Source organism: Barbatula barbatula (assembly GCF_947034865.1).
Source record: "Barbatula barbatula genome assembly, chromosome: 10".
Taxonomy (NCBI): domain Eukaryota; kingdom Metazoa; phylum Chordata; class Actinopteri; order Cypriniformes; family Nemacheilidae; genus Barbatula; species Barbatula barbatula.
The window spans coordinates 22,274,176-22,291,748 of record NC_136773.1 but is presented as its reverse complement, the minus strand read 5'-3'; the positions used below and the strand labels follow the sequence as shown (position 1 = coordinate 22,291,748).

The following is a 17,573-nucleotide window of genomic DNA, read 5'->3' as shown; positions in this document are numbered from 1 at the left end:
TGCCACAGGAAACCTACAAATTTTCCGGTTTCCTGTGATGTCAGTAGTTAATATGGGAGCTGACCTTTGACCCTTGATCTCTGTGTGTTTAAGGGAGAGGTGAGAGTGGAGGAGGCAGGTCAGGGCGGCCCGTGTGGATGTCCCCTTTATTCCTGCAGTAAGACTTCCGTACAAACGGACACACATTTTATTTCATTCAAATGATTACGTACACAAGTGTGTACTGTACGTGTGTGTGTGTGTAGAGAAGGCCGAGGTGTGTCTGTTTGAGGGCGCGACAGTGTTGAACCCGGGTCAGTCCATGGTGCAGTATTTTGAGAGGGAGCTCTGTTACACCGTTCACTGTCTAACACATAAAGATCCCGGCACCGGATTCTACGCCATGGAGGTCACCACTGCCAACTGTTCAGAGAAATGTGAACCTGTAAGTCACGTGATCAACCTAACACAGGGAGACTATGCTTTGTATTGTATTGTATTGTAGTGCATTTGTATTAAGCACCAATAAACACAGCAGAAGTTGACCATAGTGCTGTACAATTAAAATAAAAACAAGGAAGAAACTGAAGAAAATGAATTCGGCCATGAACTTCACATACTATATATACAGCTCTGGAAAACATTAAGAGACCATTTTTAGTTTTTCTCTATTAACTATTTATAGGTAAGTGTTTTGGTAAAATTATTATTTTTGTTTTATTCTTTGAACTACTAACAATATTTCTCCCAAATGTCGAATAAAAGTATTATTTGCACTATTTGCATTTATTTGCAGAAAATGCAAAGTGAAAATAACAGAAAAGATGCTCTTTTTCCGACCTCAAATATTGCAAAGAAATCAAGTTCAGATTCACTTTTAAGCAACACAACACTAATATTGTATTAATAATGTGTTTAGGAAAAGTCCAAAAATAGTTGTTTTATGTGATGCACTGGATTTTTGTGTCTTGTCATGCAAGTCTTTCACATTGCAGTCGGATAACTTAATGTCACTGAGAAATGATGATTGAAATAACATTTGTTAAGGTCTCTTCATTTTTTCCACGGCTGTTTATGTACATATCTCAACACAACTAGCATTTTTCATGACCTTGTAAATAATTGAATTATATTTGACTGTAGCACCAGATTTACGTTCCCTCCTCTGACCCACACATCTGCTGCGGGTCCTGCAAAAACATCTCATGCTCGTATCCCAGTGAAAACGGAACCACAGAAGTATTCATGGTATTCTAACACATACACCCATTCAGATTTTTATCAAGCTATTTCATTTCACAGACTTGTAAGTAAAGTCGATGGCCACTAGCGACTGACCTCGCCGAAGGCGCTATTAACTCATTCCCATCATTGACGAGATTTTCTAAATAAATACTGTTACATGTATTCACGTGGTACTTAAAGGCAACTTTAACAAACATGACGCGTGTGTGTGATTTCCAGGCAGGCAGCTCATGGGTGGCTAACTGCACACGCTTTGACTGTCTAGAGACTGCACTGGGTGCTGTTGTTCTGGCGTCTGGAGTCGTCTGCCCTCCGTTCAACGACACCGAGTGTAATCAGGTCTGCTTCCTATCTTCTGGTTGTCATGCGAAGTTGTTGTATAGTTTTTGTTCTAATCTTTGCTCTGTCTCTTTCAGAATGGAGGTATCGTCCAGACGTATGTGGACGGCTGCTGCAAGACGTGTAAGTTTTGTGTGTGTGTGTGTGTGTGTGTGGTTGGGCTTTCTGGGAACGCTGGGGTCTGTTTGGAACAGCATGACGGAGGGGCAGCGCTGGGCTTTACTGGTGGCATCTGTGGTTAGATTCTCACTGTTGTCCTGGACGAAATAAATGGCCTTCTGCTGTACCTTCTTTTATATTGTATATATTTCCCTGTTCCTTGTCCTAATATCCCTATTCAATAAAACACAAGCCGAACAATTTTCTGTATGAAACCATTCATGTGTGAACTGTCAATGAAAGCCAATTTGACAGTTCCTCGAGAATGGCACAATTTATGGAGAAATGTATTCTTGCCGTGTCTCACAAATACGTTTGACACAATCTGTTTTTAAAGGCCAAATGAAAGGCCAGTTTGCTGTATGGTTCCACTGTCTCTGGGCGGCATTAACTTCCTGTCTGTCTTGCGTGTAACTTGGTGTCGGTTGGATTTGGTGCTATGGGATTGCTGTGATATTTGTGGTTGAACCGTCTTGTGTCAAAGCTTGATGTACAAACAGATTAAGGTGAAACGGAATCATTACTATTCAATAAACAAGTGGTGGACGACGGTGGACGATGTTCATTTTTTATTCGACAATGCTAATACGGATATCTACACAGCAGGGCGTCCAGCAGCAGATATGATAAATAGAAATTGTAAACAAAACGTAAAACGTTTGGCTTAGGTCACTGTCTCAACAAATGCCAAATTCCAATAACTGTTTTGTTGGGTCAGTGTGATTTCAAATCTAAATTTACAACGTCGGCATTTGTTAACTGCATGTTATTTTACACGATTTGAAATTCAGATTCAGAAATTATCGCTTCCGCTAATCCTCCAAGCAAATAAAGTAATCTCGCAATGTGCTGGCCGTCCATCACTGTCCGTCTATCACTAATAATCTTTTTCTATCACTGATAAACCAAGGTAAGCGTGTTGAAAGATGTTGCATGAATTCATTTTGAATAAACTCCTAAATATGAGGGTTCAGAGGTGATTTCCAGGAACATCTGGCATGTGTCTGGGTGCAGTTCATTTCCTTTCAACGGTCAATGGTGGGTGTGCGCATCTGCGCACGCATGAGGGCTCGTGTGTGCGGCTTCATTGGTTTGGCGGGGCTCTTGAGGCTTTCGCGAGCTGAGTTCTCTGAGTTTGTAAACTCCAGATAACATGTGAATTTGTGAACATGCTCCTGTGTGTCTCTTAGGTGCTGGACTTGGTTTGTTGCCATTTTCCGTTAGTCCAGTTACACCCACTGCTAGTACTAACTGTGATACAGGTACCCACTCATCTACTGGTTATCTTTTCTTTATCTCGATGCATTTGTGTGAGTGTGGACGTTCAGTACTGTACCGTGGTTAGACATCTCAGTACAAGAGATGTTTTTTTTTCAATTTTCATCCAACGAAAATGATTTATTATGTGAGTGAAACAAAACGTATGGCCTTCCTGATGTTGATGTACACACACACACACACACACACACTAATACTATATCTCTGCTTACTCAGTGTCATCGTGTATGTAAGAGATTATGTACAGTCTGTAAGGGGGTTTTCTATCGCAGATAAAGGAGTTTATCCACCCAGCTGGATGTACATTATCCCGCTTACGTTTTTTCGCCACATGAGTGAATTATTGCATGATAAATATTGATTTGACATATTGCATTTATAACAAAAAAAAACATTCTTTCCTATCATCCTGTCATTTTCTATACGGTATATATTTAATTTGGAAGTAAACATAACAAAACTATCGTAGTCAATGGTTCCCCAAAATCTCAGTTGCTAACATTGTTCCAAATATCTTTCTTTCTGTTCATCAGAACAAAGACACTTATACAGTTTTGGAACAACTCCAGGATGAGTTAACAAAGTTTTGGGTGTAGTATCCCTTTAAGATAACTCGCAGTACCCAGATGACTCTGTGTTAGTAGTTTAAGAGTTTCCACTAAAAGAACATGACGTGAGTAAATTATTATATTTTGGGGTAAATTGCTCCTTAAAAAGCTTCAACTCTCATACGGCACGACCATCAGTGCATTCCAGAAACCCTCATCGGCTGTCCCTCCCACCCTCTTAAACACACCGCTTTAGAGTCTTGATTTATTTTCTGTTGACACCCTTGATTAATCTTTTCATCCTGACCTCCATGTGACCTGCGCCTCCTGAATCTCACTGTCAAAGCAAATAATGAGCAAGAAAATGATTACACAAAAGCTTCTGTCTTAAGTTCAATGCTTTTGAATTCATCAATGTTAAAGTGCGATTTCATTTCATATGGGTGAAAAGTTCAGTCCTCCGTGGCGCCACTCCATCATTGTCGGTCAGTTGTCACCGTGGTAACTAACCTGTCAATCGAGTGAGCCCCTAAGGCGCAGTGATAATAGCCACTTAGCCCGCTGTGGTTTTAAGTGTTTAATTGTGTGTGTTTGTGTGTGTGTGTGTGTGTGTGTGTGCGTGCGTGCGTGCATGTGTGTGTGCATAGCCTACTTGGTTCAGCTGTCAAAACAGACCTCAGCTGGCGACATTATGGGAATATTCTTGTATTATGAACATTTCTTAGTGAACATTACAATGCGTGTGTTTTTACGTATAAAACGTGTCATTAAATGATTGTACTTTGAACAAATGTTACTATAATGTTGACATGAAACACTGCAAACATATCTGAGTATGTTTTAAATGTTAATGTGTAAGTTACATCGTTTTTGTGTGTGTATGTAGGCAAAGAGGACGCTAAGACCTGTAAGAGAGTCGCCATTAGGACCACCATCAGAAAAGATGACTGCAGAAGTAACGCACCTGTAAGTCGTAACCTAATTCTATTATAATCATGCGTTTATATTCCGTTATTATGCAACATCGATGCTGGTCTGTTCTGTATTTCAATATATACATTGTTCATGGGTGACGTCGCCTCTTTTGTTTACTCTCTTCAGGTGACTGTGTACTCGTGTGATGGAAAATGTCCATCGGCCACCATCTTTAATTTCAACATTAACAGTCACGCTCGATTCTGCAAATGCTGCCGTGAAAACGGCCTTCAGAGCCGCGTCATTCAGCTGTACTGTACTCGAAATGCCACCACGGTGGACTATTATTACCAGGAGCCAACGGACTGCACGTGCCAGTGGAACTGATTCATTTGTGTGAACCGTGCAGTAAATTTGAGGTCGCAGAGAGACACTAGCTTTGCCTGCATATGCTGTAACTGTAAAACTGCAATCTACTAACACCGTGGCTGTATTTGTTGGTTTTTTTATATCTTCTATAACTGATGTTAGTCAGTTTAACCTGTTTAGCAGAGAATATAGTTATAAACCAATGCATTGTTTAGATAATAGACTATTCACATGTCAATTACATGGGCAATAGTAGTTCCAATATGGCATTTATTCATCTTAAGATGCATATTTAGATGTTTTATATGATATGCTTCGTTGAAACTTTTTCAACAAGAGACATTTTCTTTTTGTATCTTTCCACAACAGGAGGATATAAACAAGCCAGTCTTAAATAGGTCTTTCGAAACAAATCTCTCTCTGCTCATTTTTTTGACAGGAGCTCATTTTAGTGGCTGCTTTCCTAAAGCTATGCCATGTCAAAACAATCACATGAAACATGATAAACTTGAATTTACATTTTATAGCCATAATGCAGCATGTCGGTATTTTCTGTAGTAAGTGAACATCGTCGCATTCGTCTAAAAGCTTGCCTTATATACAGAAACGTATATGACGTTATATGTTACTGTAATTGTATTTTTTTACAGGACAAAAGTTGATTTCAACATGCAATGTGCAAAATTGTTTTAAAATTGACATGCCAAGCATTTTGTAACATACTTTTTTTACATTTAAAGATTTTACTGTGGACAATTAAAAAAAAACGTTTGTAATAATTTGACCGTGAAGTCAAGTTATAATCTGTTATAATCAATAAAATTCTAGAAACACAGAACAAAATGTAACGTCTAGTTCACCTGAATGTAACGTCAGCAGTTATTTTATCAATACAGTCAGCCCACACATGACTTTATGACATCCTGTTTTACTTTCAGGTCGAGTAATTAAGCTGTTGTTGACGTTCACATCCTCCCTTTGTCATTTTGCTGAACCAGAATTTAACAGCAGAAATAAATTCAACCAACATCTAATGCCCGGTAGAGAAACATTTAAAAGAGACTAAAAGAAAGGAAGGGAATACTTCTGATGTCATGTTAAACACTGACATTTATTGATTGACATCATGCATAAGCGTTATAAAGAGGATAATGTGTTGCTTGTAGGAGCATGTAATGTACATATTTGTGCTGAACTGCAGGAATGTTTTATTCTTTTCATTTATTACTGCAGTTCCACCTCTGACCCTCCCACACTTGCCTCTGCTGTCTCATTCCAACAAAGTATTAGTAAAAGACTAAATATGGCTCGAAAAACAGCAAAATATGCAGAGTGAACAAATTGATCCGACTGAACGAAACCCAGACTTATTTTAGGAGGTGTGGTCATGTCAGGGTCATCCTGTAGTGTTTTTGTTAAGCTCGGAGATGCTGGCATGGGTATCTGGAGTGGCAGTGGAGGTGTGTCCTTGAGGAATGTGGGGTATTTTTTATTTTAGGCTGTGCTAAGCCAAAGTTTTGATCTAAGATGAAGGTAAGAGAGTGTTTTAGGCTGCTGCTGAGGTTTGGTCAATTACTTATTTTTATACTATTGTAGTGTAGGTGATTATTACAGTGCAGTTCTCAGACAGCAGTGCTTTAGCGTAAAGATATGGTATCTTCTGTGAACTCTGGGATTCTGGGATGGAGCTCCTCGGATAAAGTTTTGGGCTTGTTTTGGCAACTCCTGTACCTTTGTCAGGTAATTATTCGTTATTTGAAAGGGTTCAATTCTGTTTAGATTACTTTTTTATTAATGGAATAACAAATGCATTTCCGCTATCAATTACTGTAACGAAAGACTGAATTTACAAAATGGCGTTCTGAGAGTGCAAAGTTATTTTATCTTATAAATTAAACAGTAGCATAGGGTATATTAAGTATAACACGACATTAATGACTTATGTACATATTTTTTAAGTTCATTAAATAATAAATGAAGGACATTTATGAATAATAAATACATCTATGTATATATAATTTTCAAACATGTCAAAGAAATTCTGGAAGTGAGCGGATTTGGCAATGCATCAGAAGATGATCAATCAGGCATGACCAGCCGGTGTTGTGTGATGTGTCACGCAGCATTTTCCACGACACATACGGAAAAATCTGGCCACGTGCACTAGTCCAGTCTTTATTTTAAAGTAATTATAAGAAATATGTCGAATTTCAGAGTATGTGGCTATGGTTAGTGTGTGATTTTGTTAACTTACCTTTAAAACGACAAGCGTTATATTTGTGGAAATGCGCACTCGATTATTTCAATTCTGTTTTTAAAAGCCTGATTCACCATGGGGCGGTTTCTCGGACCCTTATCGTCCCAGACTAACTTAATTGTTAAAGGTGTCTTCGTCAAAAAAAACTTGCAGTGCCACGTCTTAAATAATATATCCACGCCACAGATTTGTCTCAAGATGCACGAAGTCAAGTTTGTTTTAATGGCTTAAGTATCCTAAATTAACTTTCCCCCGAACCTAACAACACACTCACCAGCGTTTCTTTGCTGTCTTTTAGGCCTTTAGTCATCCATGTAGCAGAAGTCCAACCACTGTCCACGGACGTGTGATGTTTCAGTGGTTTCCATCTCAGGCAGCTCATTTTTACACACTTTCATCTGGAAACAAGGTGAGTAACCCACACACACATTCCTCAAGTGATGAACATGACAGCCGAGCATCTCTCTCTCTCTCTCTCTCTCTCTCTCTCTCTCTCTCAGATGCTAAACAGCACTGCACGGTGTGAGAAGGAGTGTATGCTGAGTTTCAGAGCACCGCAGGTGTCCAAGAAGTTGAACTTCACTTTACAGTCATACAATCACACAGAACTACTCGACACCAAGACTTTCCAGCTTGGTAACTTCACAAATGTTCCTCCACAAACACCTCTTCATTTCAGCCTTTCTTATGTTTCAGTAGCATGGTTTTGTTCTTCTCTTTATAGTTCCTCTCCTGACTTCCTCTCTGAGTTTGAAGGTGTCTTCCACAACCGCTGTGTTTGACTGGACATCAGATGATGGAAGAGCTTTGCATGTTTGTTTGGATGAACAGTGTTGGGTTCTGTCCCGGTTTCAGCCGCTCCACCGGGTGACGGGGTTACAACCCGGACGCTGTTACAGTGTCAGTGTGGAAAAGACAACATTCATCTCTCATCTCCAAATCAATGTTACACAGAGCCTACAGTTGGTCATTAAAACAGGTACAGGTTCCACCGACGCATGCAGTACACCTTGAAAAATGAAATAGATATTTATAATCTATATTTTAAATTCACTCTGTGACAGGGCGATCTTCATGTCTTTATCTTATGCGATGCAGGTCAGTGTCCAGCCGGTTGGCTTGATATGGAGTGGAGATGTTACAAAGTGAGTTTAGAATTCCTGTCATGGGATGCAGCCCAGCGAGCGTGTGAAAGATCAGCCATGGCAGCACACCTGGCCAACATAAAGACAGATGCTGAGTTTCAATCCATAACTGCATCCGTGCTGGAGCGCTTTAGTCATCTTCTTCTGTTGTGGACAGCTTTAAATGACCTTGAGGTAGCACACATACACTACACATGAGTCTGTATAGTCTGACATACAGAATCAACAAAATAACATATTAAGCTGCGTGTTCACCTTGACTTTGTGAGTCAACATCTGTTTGGTTCAAGTATTTCACAGCATTCAGCACACTAGTATATTTTTCTGTCCACAGCTGGAGGGTGATTGGCGCTGGTCGGATGGCTCGGCCTTTAACTTAACTATCGATGTTACGTCATCACTTGCAGCCAATCAGACTGGTTGTTTTGCGATGCAGAAGACCGCCACAGGACCGGGATATTTCTTCACTGCTTTCCCATGTTACTTGCAGCTCCCCCACATATGTCAGGTTGATCGTGAGTAACCGAGAGAGAGAGATTTCCTGGATCAACAAGATTGTTGATATCATTGCTATTGGTGGGGTTGGGTTAGGATTGACTGGGTTGGATGAGAGGAAAGTGGCACCAACAAAGGGTGTTGATCCAGAAACATGTCTTGAGTGGATAAATGTTGTTCATATTCAATTTTGTTAAAAGAAATAAACAGACAAATTAACCCAAAATAGTCAATTGGTCCGGTATGATGGTATTAAAGGGATACGAAATTAAAGTCATTTCCTCACCCTCAGGTTGTTCCAAACCTGTATAAAAAAAAGAAGATATTTAGAAGAAGGTCAGTAACTAAAAAGATCCCATCCCCAATTAGCTCCCATAGTTTTATTTTCCCTACTATGGCAATAAAGGGGGGATAAGATCTGTTTGGTAAATTTGCTGCTGGTTTCCCAGATAAGAGAAAAATCTTGCCCAGACCATTCAAAAGTAATGGGCCGGTCATATACAACGGACCTGGGCTGGTGTCTTTTGGCGCAACAGGCCAATACCGGCACAGATCAGTATTGTCATTTGGGCCAGCACTGGGCCAACTCCCGAACAGCTCTGGTTTTTTTAAAGTGTTTTCTATAGTGCTGGTTCAGATGAGAAAAACAGATCCGTGCCACTATTGGCCAGCTGTGCTAAAAGACACAGGCCCAGGTCCGTACACAACTTATTAATTATATACATTTAGGCATTTGGCAGACGCATTCTCCTATACATTTTACATAGGTATCTGCAATCCCCTGGAATCGAACCCAAAACCTTGCGTTGTTAACGCAATGCTCTTACCACTGAGCTACAGGAAAGCATATTGCTATCTCATTTGTGATTTTTCTTTCTTATCTGTTGTTAGTATTGCAGACCAATGATTATCAGCTGTATCTGGAGAATGTGAGCGAGACCAAAGCAGTGTTTGTCTGGTCTGATACATCTCAGCTTCTGGAACAAACAGATGGTTCTTTGCTCATTCTGCACTCAGTGGAGTTAATGGACCAAACCGCGTCACAGATACCACTTATAAACACTCAAGACAGGGTGAGAGTTGAAGGTCTGTTTCCGGGACACGTCTATCATTTCTCTTTGAGTCTAACACACCCTAGTGGGGCGTCTCAGACGCTTGGACCCATTCTCATCGCCCAAACAAGTGAGTAGGCCTATCTCATGTAGATGCACCATCTACAAACACAGAGTTGTCCTTCCAAAAAAATGTATATTCTGACATTTACGTCAAAACTATTCCTGTTATTTAAATAAATAATAAATATAAATTCTAAAACATTTAAATGTTGCAGAACCAAATCCTCCCCAGAATCTCACTGTGACAGCTGTAACGTCCAATCAGATTTCGGTGTCCTGGGCTTCGCCTGATTCTACCCAGAATGCTCTGTTTGACAAATATATTCTGACCTGGGTGGATGCAGCGTCCGGCAGATGGCATTCTGTTCAGCTTGACCAGATGAATCGGAGCGCTGTGATTGGTGGGTTGAAATCAGATCACACGTATAGGATCACAGTCATGTCGGTCACAGGTGAAGGTGTGGAGAGCTCAGAGAAAGCATCACTGACTGTCATTACAGGTACATTTTGTGACATGCTCAGTGTTTAGGGAACATTCAAACTGTGTTGCATTTTACTTTTAAAGCTTGTTGATTCTACACCTGATGTTCTTCGTGTCTTTATGTGTTTTAGCGGTTGGTCCTCCACGCAAGGTCTTGGTTAAAGCCGTAGGCCGGGAGAACATGACCGTGTGCTGGTGGCCTTCATTGGACGAGCAGGTGAAATTGTATTACATCCGGCTCCACCCATGGAAAAACCAGAACCAAACCAGAGAGTTATGGGTAAATGGCTCATCCTGTATCATTCTTACCGTGCTCAAACCTGGTGAGAAGTATGAGGTGGGCGTGGCTGCAGCGAAGGGCGGAAACATGAGCGCGGAGATAACCATCCAACAGACACTAAGTACGATTCGCTTCTGCTCTTGGTTTTTATCGCACTCTTCTTTCTACACGTGTAACATGTTTGATGTTTGTGTCAGAACCTGACAGCGTCCAGATAGCTGTCCCGTTAAAGGTCGGCACACACGCTATGGAGCTATTTGTGCATATGCCCAGGGACAGCGCTTACGATGGCATCACCGTTACTTACGGAAACAGTTTTCTTTGGAGGCCAGTGTCTGAAGACAGCATCAAAGTGTTAGTGGAAGACCTAAATCCAGGAATGCAGTACGACTTCCGTGTGTTTGTGACCAGCAGAGAAGCAAGGAGCGAAGGTTTTACTCTGCCAACTGTCAGAACCTGTGAGAAAATATTTCCTTCTATGTGAGTCTATGGGATTCGGCAATTGTGTGAATATTGGTTTGTATGTGTACAGGTTTGGCTCCTCCCACACGAGTGCGTGCTGGTGTTGTGACTGACAGCTCCATAGAGTTGCTGTGGGACAGAGCTGAAGGTGACGCCCACCAATATGAGGTGCAATGTGCAAACTGCGCCGAGACTGTCATGGTACGAATTTGTGTGTTTTAGTACACATTCCGTTAACGTGAACGCACATTCATTTTACTCATGTTTTAAAGGGATAGTTCACCCAAAAAAAATTATTTTTGGGTGAACTGTCCCTTTAAACACAACACACAGATCTGAACATTTACATTATTTGTACAAACGTGTGTGTTTATTTTATTATATAGTGCACCACAATATATACAAATGAATCATCTGTGTAGATCAAAAGATCCTCTATAGATTGTCAGAAATGTGTTTGTAGATGCAGAAGGTTGTGGAACCCAGAGCAGTATTTATAGGTATAATCTCAGGAAACCTCTGCAACTGTTCGGTCCGTACAGAGAAGGAGTTTTTCAGAGACAGCCCAGCCGTGACGACTGCCATCAGATCCGGTACCCATCCTTTGATGTTCTATTTCATACACACGAGCATTTCAAAGAGGGTCACTTGAGTGAAATTGAACATTTGGATCTGCTTACAAGTGTTGAATTAGTTTTGTAGACCAAAATGTACTTGTGCAAACGTATTAGTTTCCTAAATAACAAAATTAACATTTGATTTAATAAAGTATTTTTTTGTGAATGATGACCTTTTAATGGACGATTGGATATTAATGATGGAAAACAGCCTGTGAGAGCTCAGTATATGGGAACTTTGTTTCAGAAGCATCTCAAGAGGATGCTTGATAAAATGACATTTATGCTAATTATATAGGTAAAGATTGACTATACCATGCACGTGTCATTTATTTTTTTACTTTTTTGTCGCAACATAATTTCCAAAGTTACATTAATGTTATTCCATCATTTACGTGTGTTTAGAATGATAAAGTTTAAGTTCAAGTAACTGACTCTTACAAACTTATTGACGGTATTGACTGCCAATTAATTTCCTTAAAGGGACACTCCACCCAAAAATGAAAAATCTTGTGATGAATCCCCCTCAAGTATTTCCAAACCCGCATACATTTATTTTTCTGTTGAACACGAAGAAAAATTATTAGAACATGGTTATCAAAGGTGCCCCAGAACCGGTTTCTTCCAACTTTAAAATAAAATCTTTTTTGTGTTTAAAAGAAAAATACTGTAATGTTTTTCACTATGGTAGTCAATGGTGCCCCAGAAATCTAACATTTTCCGAATATCTTTCTTTGTGTTTAACAAAGAAATGCATACAGGTTCCGAACAACTTGAGGGTGAGGTATTCATAACAGAATTTATTTTTTGTTTGGTTGAACTATCCCTTTAAATGAATCTACATTTTGAATACAATTTCTGTACTAATTTAATATTTTAGCATTACTGCAACATGTGATATTTTTAGGTTTTCCAATCACTAGAACACGGTGTAAGGCATGATTTAGTCCTTAATGTTTATGTGTCTGTTTGCAGTGTTGGGTTTAACTAGTTACTTAAAATAATCACTTTTCCATTTAAAAAGAAAAGTAAGGGATTACTTAAAATATTTCTGTAATCTAATTACAGTTAAACAAATGACTTTGTGTAAGTGGGTACTATAGTGGAATCGACGTCAAAATTTCTAACTAAAAATCTGTGCTTTAATGTATAATTCTCACATTTGCAATACCTTGGTCAGTTAATAATATCACTTTATGTAGTTTCATATAGTTTATTTGAATGAATTTAAAGAGCTATTTCATGTCTAGGATAAAGAAAGTAATTGCTAATAAGTAATTAAAAACTTTTTGGAAAGGGTAATTTTATTACTAGAATTACACTATTGAATATGTAATTAGTAACTAGTATTTAATGACTTGCCCAACACTGTCTGTTTGTAGCTCCCAGTTCAGTGTTGTTGCTCCCGGTGCAGAGATCATCGACGTCGCTGACCGTGCGCTGGAGGACCGGCCGGGGGGTCTGTGACTCATTCATCATGTCAATCAGAAACTCGACCTTCATCCTGCTCACCAATCTGAGCGAGTCTGATGAAAGGTACCGCAAAGATTAAGAGCCGATCAGTCCTGATGTAATGCTCTTAAGAGAAGTTAAAACGATGGTTTTCTCTGTTTAGAATGTATCACATTGACAATCTGTTCCCTGGATGTGTGTATGCGATTGAAGTGACTAGCGTTAGTGGAGACAGACAAAGTTTCCCTGCAAAGGCAACTGTTAACACACGTGAGTGTTTGCACACACATACAGTATATACTATACATACATTTAGACATCATATCAATAAATAAATACAGTTGGCCTAAGCGAGTCTTCTAGAAAGAGCCTAGGAGACCAAATTTAACCATACTGACCTCTGCTGGACAGAGAAAGATATAGAATGCCTTTGCATTTTCACTCACATTCTCATTTTAGTGAAGTACACATGATGCTGCCCTACAATTTGGCCAAATAAAGGTACAGTAAAATATAAAAGAGACATGGGGGTGGGATCTTTTCAATCTTTCAGGACCAGTAAGGAGCACCAGATGCCCCTGGGGGTCTCAGCTATATCTAGGGAGTCAATTTGATCGGGACAATGTGTATAGTCAGAATGACGCCTGTGTAGTAGATGCCAGCTGGTACAAGTGCTGTCATTTTATTTAGTTGCGATGTGTGTCTTTTTTCATGTTTTAGTTCCAGAACCTCCAGGTGACGTCACTTTCATTGAACAGGAAGTGAACAGCATGTTCGTCATGTGGCCACACCCACCAGGCGGAGTGGATGGGTACAGGGTAGGGTAACACTCGGATCATCCATTCGGTATCGATTTGTGCATGTAGAGATCTGACCGTTGCATATCACAGTTTTTCCTACAGTAATGTTGACGTAAAAGTTGTTTCTTGCAGACGTTGTACAGTAAAAACCAGTTAGATGTCAATGGCTTGTGGGTAGTGTATAAGCAGACTGATGGTGGAGCTTTTGCACACCTGTTAAAACTTTTATACTGACTGCCTCAGCTGAAACGTAGCCTAGCAACCTCTCGTGTGCTCAGGTTTCTGTCTTTCTCATAATACATGAGGGCAAATTCTTCATTATACCTCAGAGAGAGAGAGAGAGAGAGAGGGAAGGTGAATCTGTAATGCGAATGATGTCGTTTTGGAAAGTTAAGGAAGATTTTGTAACGAAGACTTTGTAACCTGGATTCGAGCGTCACTCCTCGTATGGTTTAGATCAACTGTAACCGTAATCCCACAACCTCACAATCCCTGGATTACCATCATAGTTTTTGGACTTTGTTATAAACTGTGTTTATAAACTGATACTGTTTATGTGGGTGACTTCTTTCTCAAGAAAAACACAAAATCTCAAACAAGACAAATTATATTTTGCCTCATAATGACTTAATTCTTGGAAAACCATTTTAAAGCGGAGGTATCATGCTATTTCATGCAATTCTGACTTCTTTACACGGTTGAACGTGCTGGGTTCTAATGTGGTCAACTTGTTAAAACACGAGTTGGACGTATGACGTAGTATTTCTGTGCTTGATACACTCCCCCAGCACTCTGACTTGTTTCTGAACGTTTTTTAACATGGATCATGTTCCTTTTATTGGGCAACTCTCCTGGAAAAGCACGGCAAGGTGAAAGAAACAGCCCAACCGATGATCAATAGGAATAGAGGCTATGCATTTACGTCACTTTCCCACGTGAACACGTTCCCCTGAGTGGTAAAACATGCAGCTAAATGGCAGAGGAGAATAGGAAAAACCAAGACTAAAAAAACGCAATTATTTGCAAAAATTACAAGCAGCTGGACTTGGCGGTGATCCTCATGACTTCCCTATGACTTACAAAGGAATCAGGTGTTCTTGGACACTGAAATATTTCATGGAATTGCGTTTCCTGGTTCATTGCGTATCAAAATGTCATGTTGCTGAATGTTTTGCCCCTCACGGGGGCGCGCTCTGGCGTGCTCACATGGTGTTCACGTGATAAAGTGACGACACGTCCATACCCTCGTCCATACCCTCTATACCCGCTTACTATCAAGATTCGGCTGCTTTGCATTAAGATTGGCTACACTGTGGGGCTGCAGCTCGTCCAGTTAGAGAAGTTTGAGCTGTTTGTTTGTTCACAGCATTTCAGTGATAAATGTTAACGGTGGATATAATGCTGGATTTGGAGATCATTTGAAACTGATAGATGGACATGAACTGTACGCGGTAAGTCAAACTAAGTCATATGTCTGTGTTTTGTTGGCAATCGGTGAATACGTGCACAACACGAAGGGATTATGAGATGATGTGTTGTGTGCTCGTGCTGAAGTTCCGTCCCTCTTGCCATCCTCCAGCAGCTCGTGTTTTTAATCATAATCATACAGCTGTATCTCTCTTTCATAGATTTGATCAAACTAAATACTCTTTGAAGATACGACGTATGCAATACTACTGTAGAAGTACTCAAGATTATTATGAGATTGGCAGAAACTGAGTGTGTTACCCGAGGAACATTTGAAACTCTTAATTTGCACTGGTTTTTATAAATAAAAAATGAAATCACGATAGCATACAGTATTTTAGAGTCAAACGTGACCTGGATCTGTTTATGTAAGATTCACTCATGAAGTTCATGACATTTTTCTCCATGACCGTTTGTACTTATATTTCTTAATTCCGTCTTTCTGTTTCAATCTTCTGATCCTCTTTAGCTTCAGTATGGTCTAGCGGGTGAACATCTTCAGCCGCCGCTAGATATCCATGGCAACAGCTTCAGGATTCTTGACTTGACCCCAGGAAGGGATTACAGGTTTGAGATCCAGTCCTTCCTGGGGCCAGATTTAAGCCAGACTACATCCAAAAACTTCTCCATTCGTAAGAATCTGAAACCCCACTGATCATTTATAAATCAAGTGTTAAATTTTGGTTTATTGGTGTATTTTTGGAGATACCGTGATAGATCCCGTGATATCTGATGCTACATATTCCAGAACAATTGCAGAAAGTGCACGTACAATATGATTTGTTGGTTGGTACACACTTGATAGGTCATTTGTATTGATATGTAAACACATACTGAATCTTAGTTTTATTTTGTCCTCATTTCTTTCCAGGTCCGGCCGGTGTATGTTTGCTGTTGCGGTCTCAAGCCAACGTCACATCTGCAGCAGTGACATGGGAAGAAACTCACGGCTATTTTGACTTTTATAGAGTGACGGTCAGCAACAGCTCTCACAACTGGTCGATTGACCTGAGTCCACACGTGCACGAGGTCACCGTCAGCGATCTGCGGGGCGGCTGTTCCTACAACACAACTGTACAACGCTTCAGAGACCAACTGAGTGGCACTGCGGCCACAATCACCCTACATACAGGTTACAATATTACAATATATTACCCACGATACACTTCAAATATTACAGGATTCTCTGCACTCTGAACTGAACCAGAAGGATCAAGAATCTAGTTTATTTCAATTGAATCGGACTGAATTTATGAAATGTCTCCACGCAGTACAGTATATATGTGTTTTTTCTATGTGAATCCATTTGGCTCAGTTCCTGCCAGTCCTGAGGGTTTGCGCGTGCTTAGCATGTCGGCGCGTGATTTCTCCCTCCGCTGGTTGCCATCATCAGGATGTGATAGAAACTACCTGGTTCACCTGTTTCCTGACCATGGCAGAATTAACATCACAACCACAACGGACAACTACATCCAGGTACATAAACCCCCCCAAACACAACCCATGAGTCATTCACGACGCTCTCCTGCAGCCGTATGCCAGGTGTCAGGTGGAGGTGTATCCGTGTCAGCTGGGCGGAGTGTGTGGAGGAAGGTTGGACGGCAGGAGTGACTTAGAGAGAGAGAGAAGACCATCCCTGACAGATTTAACGGTGGTAGATGGGTTTATGGCCCATCGCTTATATAATCACTGGTTAGTGACCAGTTCATCCATCCAGTAGTTTTGTTTTTGTGAGGGGCCATGATGGCATCCTCAGTGGCCCTGGTTCTCGTCTTGTATGCGGGACTCTGTTTCATTCAGGTAGGAATCAATTGCACATTTTAATTGCATGGGTTTGCCTTATGTTTCGTACATTGAACAGGCTGAAGCAAATGCTTACGGTAGCTTTCTTCACATAAACTTTTGTTGACCTTTCAAACACACAACGCACACATTGGTCTGTTAGCGATACTGGTGGAAGCTAGTGATACGCCACACGACCCTACTGGAATTCTAGAACTGGCATGTGTACCTGAATCAACAATACCAGCACACAAGTGTGTGTGTTAAATATCATTCTGTCTATTGACTTCCATTCTCACAGGGCTGTTTTTATTAAGGATTGGCATTTTTTAGCGATTTGTGGAGCATCCACAAGTAAACATTTCATGCCATTATTTATCTTTGTTGT

The 17,573-nt window shown here is 40.4% G+C and overlaps 2 protein-coding genes across 2 annotated transcripts in view; both read left to right on the top strand.

Moving 5' to 3' along the window:
• otogl (otogelin-like) overlaps nt 1–5,668 on the top strand; it is a gene marked incomplete at its 5' end in the record, with an annotated part of 30,429 nt that extends 24,761 nt beyond the window's left edge. Inside the window, 8 exons of the mRNA XM_079466012.1 lie at nt 94–157; nt 246–424; nt 1,123–1,227; nt 1,444–1,563; nt 1,641–1,686; nt 2,913–2,984; nt 4,435–4,514; nt 4,650–5,668. Coding sequence (XP_079322138.1) covers nt 94–157; nt 246–424; nt 1,123–1,227; nt 1,444–1,563; nt 1,641–1,686; nt 2,913–2,984; nt 4,435–4,514; nt 4,650–4,850 — 867 coding nt within the window. The 3' untranslated portion in view covers nt 4,851–5,668. The remainder of the gene's footprint in view (nt 1–93; nt 158–245; nt 425–1,122; nt 1,228–1,443; nt 1,564–1,640; nt 1,687–2,912; nt 2,985–4,434; nt 4,515–4,649) is intronic.
• Nucleotides 5,669–6,359: 691 nt separating this feature from the next.
• The window catches only part of ptprq (protein tyrosine phosphatase receptor type Q), a gene marked incomplete at its 5' end in the record, with an annotated part of 49,527 nt that continues 38,313 nt past the window's right edge, over nt 6,360–17,573 (top strand). The window contains 18 exons of the mRNA XM_079466011.1: nt 6,360–6,365; nt 7,388–7,498; nt 7,590–7,725; nt 7,814–8,068; nt 8,188–8,408; nt 8,569–8,749; nt 9,621–9,911; nt 10,060–10,344; nt 10,457–10,726; nt 10,803–11,063; nt 11,138–11,268; nt 11,531–11,660; nt 13,067–13,220; nt 13,300–13,406; nt 13,857–13,954; nt 15,873–16,035; nt 16,275–16,535; nt 16,719–16,879. Of these exons, the coding sequence (XP_079322137.1) occupies nt 6,360–6,365; nt 7,388–7,498; nt 7,590–7,725; nt 7,814–8,068; nt 8,188–8,408; nt 8,569–8,749; nt 9,621–9,911; nt 10,060–10,344; nt 10,457–10,726; nt 10,803–11,063; nt 11,138–11,268; nt 11,531–11,660; nt 13,067–13,220; nt 13,300–13,406; nt 13,857–13,954; nt 15,873–16,035; nt 16,275–16,535; nt 16,719–16,879 (3,222 nt within the window). The remainder of the gene's footprint in view (nt 6,366–7,387; nt 7,499–7,589; nt 7,726–7,813; nt 8,069–8,187; nt 8,409–8,568; nt 8,750–9,620; nt 9,912–10,059; nt 10,345–10,456; nt 10,727–10,802; nt 11,064–11,137; nt 11,269–11,530; nt 11,661–13,066; nt 13,221–13,299; nt 13,407–13,856; nt 13,955–15,872; nt 16,036–16,274; nt 16,536–16,718; nt 16,880–17,573) is intronic.